This window comes from Mesoplodon bidens, assembly GCF_964165515.1.
Source record: "Mesoplodon bidens genome assembly, chromosome: 7".
NCBI classification, from domain to species: domain Eukaryota; kingdom Metazoa; phylum Chordata; class Mammalia; order Artiodactyla; family Ziphiidae; genus Mesoplodon; species Mesoplodon bidens.
This window is the reverse complement of record NC_138164.1, coordinates 18,490,562-18,499,052: the sequence shown is the minus strand read 5'-3', so window position 1 is coordinate 18,499,052 and position 8,491 is coordinate 18,490,562. Positions and strand designations below refer to the sequence as shown.

General features: G+C 52.8%; 1 protein-coding gene across 1 annotated transcript in view; it reads right to left on the bottom strand.

Moving 5' to 3' along the window:
* Window positions 1-6,691: 6,691 nt before the first annotated feature.
* Window positions 6,692-8,491, bottom strand: part of TMPRSS5 (transmembrane serine protease 5) — a 37,384-nt gene continuing 35,584 nt past the window's right edge. The window contains exon 14 of the mRNA XM_081240620.1: window positions 6,692-7,587. Within this exon, the coding sequence (XP_081096746.1) occupies window positions 7,579-7,587 (9 nt within the window). The 3' untranslated portion in view covers window positions 6,692-7,578. The remainder of the gene's footprint in view (window positions 7,588-8,491) is intronic.

Below are 8,491 nucleotides of genomic sequence, written 5' to 3'. Positions count from 1 at the left end.
TTCTTTTGATTTCCATTTGCATGGAATATCTTTCTCTATCCCCTCACTTTCAGTCTGTATGTTTCCCTAGGTCTGAAGTGGGCTTCTTGTAGAAAGCATATATACAGGTCTTGCTTTTGTATCCATTCAGCCAATCTATGTCTTTTGCTTCAGAGGAGAGAGGGTGCTCAGAAGAGACCATCTCCTTCTGGCATCTTACCTCTGTCTCACTTGATGGGCCAGAATAAATTTCACCTCCCATGGAGAGCAGACAAGAGAAGCCCTCCCTGCTCTGGGATGCTTACTTTATAGGACCCTGTCCTGTAGGGCCAAGACCAGGGTGAGGCAGGAGCCAGCTGGCCCTATGGGGTGCTGAGAGCCATGCCTCACTTGCCTCATCCTGTCCTGGCCCTTTCTGACCAGACTCTCCCTGAGGGGAGAAGCTCACAGGGCTGAGCTAATATGCCCACCCAGAGCCTGTGTGCCCCCTTCTAGACCCTGGGATTCAAGTGGCCCTGAGACTGCACAGGTCTCTGTCCCTGAGGGCAGACCCCACTGGTGGGCGCCCCCCTCAAAGCAGGATTAGTGCCCCACGTGGCTCCCACAAGACCCTAGGTAGGACCAGCTCTCCCGACGCCACCATTCTCCGGGACAGAATCCAAAGATTCAAGGATTCTAAATTCACATCTGGCCTTTCACATCCTTAAGAATGTATATTTGTCATGGCAAGAGGAGAGAACTTTCCTTTTTTTTTTTTTTGGCCATATCCCATGGCTTGTGGGATCTTAGTTTCCCGACCAGGGGTTGAACCCGGGCCCTCGGCAGTGACAGCACAGAGTCCTAACCACTGGACGGCCAGGGAATTTCTAGGAGAGAGCATTTGTAATTGAACACTGTGTTAGTTTGATGTGTCACTTTTAACTATTTAGCTATACGGTGTTTGACCTTCTACCCACACTCCTGCCCTTAGCCCCACAACTGGTAAAGTGGGCCCGAGGGAAGCAGTCTGGAGAGGGTGACTTAAGATTCAGAAGCCCCTTGGATTTCCCTGGTGGCACAGTGGTTAAGAATCCGCCTGCCATGCAGGGGACACGGGTTCGATCCGTGGTCTGGGAAGATCCCACATGCCGCGGAGCAGCTAAGCCTGTGAGCCACAACGACTGAGCCCGCGTGCCTAGAGCCCGTGCTCCGCAACAAGAGAAGCCACCGCAATGAGAAGCCCGCGCACCGCAACGAAGAGTAGCCCTTACTCACCTCAACTAGAGAAAGCCCGCGCGTAGCAACAAAGACCCAAGGCAGCCAAAAATAAATAAATAAAATAAATGAATTTATTAAAAAAAAAAAAAAGATTCAGAAGCCCCTGTGGGGAAATGATCGCACCCCCCCACACACACACACACAAGTCTGTATTTCTGGTGTATGACCACTGTGATTGATTCTTTCTGGTAATTTATGACCAGGTCTGCCAGGTTAGCGTGTTGAGGGGTGTGGGGTTAGCATGGTCACCCTGAAGGATGAGGACGTGTTTGGTGAGAAAGAAGCATCGTAGACTGCGTGAGAACTCCCCTGACATTGACCATGGAGGGGGCAGTAAAGGTGGTAGGGGCCCTGTATGTGGAAACTGGCCAGAGTCTTGAGGGTTAGGGGGACAAATTCCACCGAGCCTTCCCCAGACTCCTCACATTTCTCCTCCTCCCTCCTCTCCCCTCAGGCCCCTCAGGTTTCCCACAAAACACAGAGACACACACAAATACACAGGCACTCACATAAACATACACCCAGACACACACACAGACACATACAAATACACAGACATATACCCAGACACACACAGACACAGAAACACACAGGCATCCATACACACACAGTACGGATGACATCCCCTCCCGGGGGCCACCCCCCGTCTCTCAGATCTTGCTCTCTTCTGCTCTCTCCCACCACCAGATTGACCCATTAAAACTGACTTTTTACAAAAAGTGACCCATTTTTGGTGGCCCCAAGAGAATTACGATGTCATCAAGAGAGAGGTGGGTGGTATAGCCTTGGACACACGTGCAGAGGTGACACTGGATCCTGTCCACAGCTACTTTCAGCTAAAAGGTTCTGGATCCCAGCCCCAGGTCAGGCTAGGCCGTGATAAAAGTCATTTGCTGGCTGTGTCCATTACCAGGGCCATGAGTGACAGCCAAGCCCAACCTGAGGCCCTTTCTTTCGGGGTCCCGACTGGTAGCACTTCCTGTCAGGCCCAGCACGTATGTGCCCCTGGGGTTAGAGATTCAAGGACCCAAGCTGTCTGCTATTGGTTCCTGCAGGGGGAAGGCTAGAGAGTGGGGGGAGGGGGCACTCTGGCCCCCCGGTACTTGGAGAGTTGGCCTAAGTAGACCCCTCCCAGCCTCACCTTCACTTGCACCCCACAGCCTTTGCAAAAAGACTGACAAGGGTCTGACTTTCTCCTAGCCCCAGCAACATCCCCGCCGGCTCCCGCCCCTCCTCCCCTGGATCCGCTGTACAAATACAGGGCTACTGCCAAGCTGTGGGAACAGTAAATCTTCCTCACTCTTTTATTCATGCCCTCACGTCTGCAGACAGTGCCGAGGAAAAACAAACCCCACCAAATCCCCGTGGGCTCTAGCAGTCTGGCAGCCTCTTCTTTGCTCCTCTCTGATCCCCTCCAGGAGGCAGAGGCCAGGAGAAGAGACCGACCCAGCTCTGATGTGGGTGGCAGCTCCCCCCCACCAGTCCCCTCCTCCTGAGGGAGCTCAGCGAGCACCTGTCACATGCTGAGCCCTGTACCACGCTCTGGGGACCAGAAATCAGTGAGACGTGGAGAAACTGGGCAGTCAGTATTCCTGGCTTCCAGGAGCAGCACTGCATCTGCCTCACCTTCCAGCCCTCCCCCGGACTGCAGAGCTTCTGGGCCTGGCAGGGCCAGGCTGTTTGCTCAAAACATTTGGCAAGATGAGTTGCGGCTGCCCTGGGTGCCATCTGAGGAGCCACCGAGGGGAAGGATGGGCAGCCAGGTCAGCTGCGGCCCCTGTGGAAGGAGGGACTCTCGCTCCAACAGCCTCTGGACCAAGGCAGCATCTCTGCAAAAGAGTCCAGATCTTAAGAATTCCTGGGAGCCTCTCCTCCTGCAACTCTGGGCCACCAGGGAAAGCTGCTTTTAAAGCTCAATCAGACCAAAGGGGGACCTGGAGGAGGCCAAGGGGAGCTGGATTTGGCCTTTTATACAGAAGAGAGGCAATGGACTTAGCATGACCCACTGGCTCAGTTTGCCCAGGACTGCAGGGTTTCTGGGGACAAAGGACTTTTGGTGTTACAACCGGGACAGTCCTGGGCAATCTGGGAAGGTGGGGTTCCCCTAACTGAGGGGCCGTGGGAAAGGCTCCACCCTCTGTGAGCCCGACACATGGGCTCGGGACAGAGGACAGCTTGGACCCAAGCTGCCTGGTAATGGTTCTGCGGGCGGAAAACTTTCTTCACTACTGGGCCACGTGCAGGAGGAAAGGCTGGAGAGCAGGGGGTCCTGTGGGCAGCTCAGGAGCTGTCAAGGGAAAGTAGGCAGAAGAAAAGTGTCTGCGGACTTCAGGGTAGGGAGGAAATTCCCTCACTGTCTCTAGGGAGCTGGCACCCATGGGGCCCCACCCAAAGCCTGGGGTGTTGGGAAGTGAGCTGGGGAGCCCCTGAGAAAACCTGTCCTTGAACCCTTCGCCAGTGTACATGGGACACGGGGAAAGATGGCTTTAAAATCTTCTGCCTGGTGCCTCATCCTCCCAGGACCCAGAGGGCAGTCAGAGCGCTGTCCTGGACAGGGCCTGACACAGCAGAGCAAGCTTGTTCCTTTAGATCTGTCCCAGGGAACAAGCTCTTCTCCATGGGTGTCCCGACTGGATGTTGGGCGTTGCAGATAGATGTGTCCAGAGGCAGCAGAGGTTTGTGTTAAAGGCGGCCTGATAAGGCAGATCCCACGGAGACGCCCTCACCCAGACCCCTTATTTGATAGATGGGAGACCAAACTCCAAGAAGGCTGAGTCACTAGCTTAGGGCAGCACACTCTCCAGTGGTTAAAGACCCAGACAGGACTGTGCACCATCAGATGCCACAGCCAGAGATTCCTTGGAAGGGAGGGTGCACAGGAGATAAGCCCAGGCCTGTGAAAGCCCCCGCCTTCCTGTCACATTAGTGACAGATCATGCCTTCTGGAGCCAGGACTCTTCTCTCCATTCTGTTGAGTCCCCAGCGTGGTCTACCCCAGCACCAAGCCCAGGAGAAAACCCGCCAGCAGATTTCCCTGCACTGCTCGGCCCTGGGGCTCCGGGGGGCACTGGAAATCTGCAGAGGGTGCCTGCAGGCTCCGCCTCTCCCTTTCCTGGCCTCAGAATGTGTAAGAAAGACCAGCTTCACCTCTCAGTAGGAAGCTGCTCCCTGCCTACGATGAGGAGCCTTCCTAGAGGTGGAGGTATTTAAGACACAGTTTAAAGGGCCATTAAGCATACTGGGCTCCAAAGACTTTAGCAGGAAGCAGAGCCCCAGTGACGCAAACACAAAGATACATTCTGGTGTGTCTACATAGGGAGGTGGGGGGATCCAGACCCAGGATGACGACAGAGGCGAAAGAGTGGGAGTAGGTGTAGGTGGGCTCTCTTTTGAGCAACCAGGAGGGTCCTAAGTACATGGTCAGGAGAGGGCAGAAAAGGAAGAAGAGAGAAAAACAGTGGGGAGACTCAGGAAAACCATCTCCTGACAGCTACTGTACCAGCTTCTAGCATTTACAGCATTTCCAGTTTCGTCCTATTGTGGGTGAACCCAGCACTTCCAAAAATGAAATGCAGGAAACAGCCCGAGAAATGTTTCTGAGGAATGACAGGGCTGCCCCCTTGTTCACAGCAACTCTCCTAGGAGAAGCAGGGCTCCACGGAAAGTCTAACAAGGAGAGAGAGGCTGCACCCCGCTGTACCCTCCAGGCCCCCAAAGCACAGAGAAGGAGTAGGATGAGAGAAGGGCTCTGCCCTGGGCCTGGCAGCCAGGAGCCACCTTCCTGGGAAGTCTCAGGAGGCTGGCAAGCTCTGCCAAGGCAGGTGGGATGCTGAATTCTTGGGGAGAGAGACAGGTTTCCTGAGCACAGAAACGCCCTGACTTAGTCAACAATAGGCCCTTGGAGCTCCCTTAGCAATTACCGCCTCACCACTCAGCCTCGTGCTTGGCTGGCCACTAATAACTTATTGCAAATACGTCTCATGGCTCCAATAAGGCAGCCGCTTCTCTGCCTCTGAATTCCCTGCAGAGCGTCACACAGCTGGGCACCCAGCTGGTCCTCATTAAAATCCTCCCAGACCTGAATCTTCTCACCCTTCCTTGCTCCCATCTCCAGCCCTGCCCTCCAGCAGCCAGCCCAGGGCACCCACTTTTCCTCACTTTCCTAAGAGCTGGATTGGCAGTTGCCAATACAGGAAGGGCAGGTGAGAGCCTCTGAGTCTGTAGATCTGACTGGTAGCCTGGTGAAAGATACCAGGACCTTCTATAGGTAAACAGGGAATCGCTATTAGCAAATTCTCTAATTAGCGTTCTCTTTATCATCCTCCTGTGGAAAATACTCATTTGTAACATTTTAAGTCAGACCATGCAGAACTGGAAATCTGTAAGAACATTGCCCAGGAAGGGTCTCTGGCAGGAGCCACTTCCCAGGTTTTGGTTACCTCACCTATAAAAAAGAGGGATGGCAATGCATTACTGTAGGCAGGTGACTAAACCAACCTTCCCATTCTATACTTCTGTGCAATATTGGACCATCTCGTTCATCTGTGTGCAAAACAATGATGTGGATTTGGCATAAAAAGACTCGAAGTTCCCATCCTGGCTTTGGCACTTATTAGCTGGCTGGTGCTGGGGAAGTCACTTCATCTTTCTGAATGAATTTTCTCACCTGTGAAATGGGCACAATAATAATATCTTCACCACATAGATGGTGTGAGATTTAAATGGGATACCACGTGTGAGCAGGATTGATAAACTGTAAAATAGTATCCAAGTGTTACTGATTATTAACAGATCATAATGACTGTGGTAAATAAAAACCTCCCTTTAAATAAGCAAACGCCTATGGGCAACAACAGAAACACAAAAATGATCGTCGCTGATGGATTTGCTGGTAACTCTTCCCTGCCCAGGGAGATCGGCAGCCCTGAAACCGCCTCTTGAGGCGGGGACCCACCAGAGTCGGGTAGTAAATGCTGATCTCGGGATGGAGGCTGGAGGTCGGGGCTCTCAGAACACAGGGTCAGACTACCCACCACCTGCCAGGGCCTCACCCACGTTGCTTCTGCAGTTGGGCAGCAGACTCCCAGCAGCCACTTCCCCAGCTGTTTTTAAACGACAGTAAATTGTGGCCCTTTTTTTTCTAAAGCACTTCTTTGCAAAGGAAGCAGACCCTCCAGGAATGAATATTCATTTGTACTACCCCTCAAAAAAATGCTGATAAACACACAAAAAAGTTGTGTTATTGCTAAACGCTAATTGCATTTCCTTGGGTAAGCACCATAAAAAATTCATTGCAGTTTTTAGAAACAAGATACCAATTGCATTTTAACTGCTAGAAAGGAGAGAGTGGGGGAGAAGCTTAACCAGGAAAATGCTAACTGGGCAGAAACTCAGAAAGACATCTCCCGAGCAAGAAGGCCCAGTCCCGAAACAAGAGCTGAGGAGAGATGGGTCTCGTGGGGAAGCCAGACCCTCCCGGAGGGAGCACTGACTCAGTGGCACTCAGACTTGCAGCATCAGAGCACCTGGAAGGCTGGGGCTTTCTGTTGTCAATCATGACATGTAGATTTAACAAATGTACAGAATTATATGAGCAGGAGTCAGTTCCAGAGCTTTAAGAAACATGTATGGGAGGAAAATTGTAATTCTACTACCCCTTAATGTGGGTGTGAGAGAAAGAGAGAGAAGTGGGATGGGGGGAGGACGGGACCAAGGCCATACAGCATTTCACTTTAATACCGGAAGTCCTGGACCAGTTCACAGAACTGTCATTTAAAACCTACGCCCTATTCCAACACCAACCAGAGTGTTCTTACGGTGCCCCCCCCGCCCCGCCCCAGCAGGGCCAGCCAGAGCCAAGCGACAGCAGGAAGTAGGTGAGATCGACAGAAGAGTGGGGCGGATCCTGACTCCATGGGCTTCACCTGGGCCGGTCCAGCCTTGACCCCATCTGCCCAGGAGCTTCCCAGCCTGGGTCTGTAGGGAGGCACTTCCCCCCCTGAGAGCACAGGGAGAAGGCAGGCCCAGGGCATCCCTGAGCATCCTCCCAAAAGATGCGCACAGGGGCTGGGGGGCGGTGCAGAAAGGCAGGCTCCCGACTGCCGCCAGCACCCTCTTCCTCTCCAGCTGCTCCTCCCCACCTCCCAGCTCCCCCAGCTTCCCAACCCAACCCCAGCTTCTCTCCTGTCATTGAGGCTCTCTGGTGAGATAGAGGGGCTGGCAATCAGGGCTGGAGGGGAGAGGCCCTGTGGCGTGGAGGCTGGCCGGTGGGTGGTGACTGTCTCTTGTGCAGTGATAAGAGATCCATGCCTTCCGCATCCGGGGCTGCTGCTTCTCCTCCATCTAGTGGACCTGCCAGAGACCCCAGGAAACATGAGGCTGGTATGCAGTGAGACTGAGGAAACAACAGGACCAGGGGAGGGAGTCCTGAGCTGAAAGAGACAGGAGCTGATCTACAGAGTGGCTGCACCCTGGGTTAGCTGAGTAACTAGCATTTTAATAAATCACTTAACCACTCAGAACCTTCATTTCCACTTCTATCCAATGGGGCTAAAATATCTGCTTCTCTAGGTTTTCTGTAAGGTTTGAATGAGAAGGTGGACGCATAGGTCCCCTGTAAACTCTAAAGTTTATTATCTACCACCTGCCCTGAGCCCAACCTCGCAGAAGGATGTTTCCCACTGTCACACCCTGCATCTGTAAAGTACTTTTAATTCAGATCACGTGCTTTTATACACATTCTCTCACTTGGCTCTTCCACTGAACGGATGAAGTGGAGTGGCCGGCCCAGGATCACACAGAATGAATCAGTTGCTGAACTCAAACTGCTAAATGCTGAGCTCTCTCCCTAGGGCAGGGAGAGCAGGCGTGACCAGGGATGAGTAATGGTCATAAGTAAATACGTAATGACACCTGCACTCACTCTAAGCCTAGCGCTGGGCAGGTCTTACCTCACGTAATCGTCACATATGATGGCATATACAGTAGCCACGATGGTTACTACCAGGACACTGAGGTTTACCAAAGTTAGGAATTTGCCACAGGTCACACAGGAAATGGCAGATCTGGGCTACAAATTCAGGTCAACTCTTCCTTAGTGAATGCTTAAATTGATAGAATGGATTCAACGTTATAAGCATCACTTCTTCCTCCTCCCAGTCTGGGAATATTCCCCAGCCCCCAGCAGGGCCCAGGCCCGAGGGATGAGGGTCACAGTCTCCGAGGGTTATTGGTCCTTCACAAACGGGTCTACCCC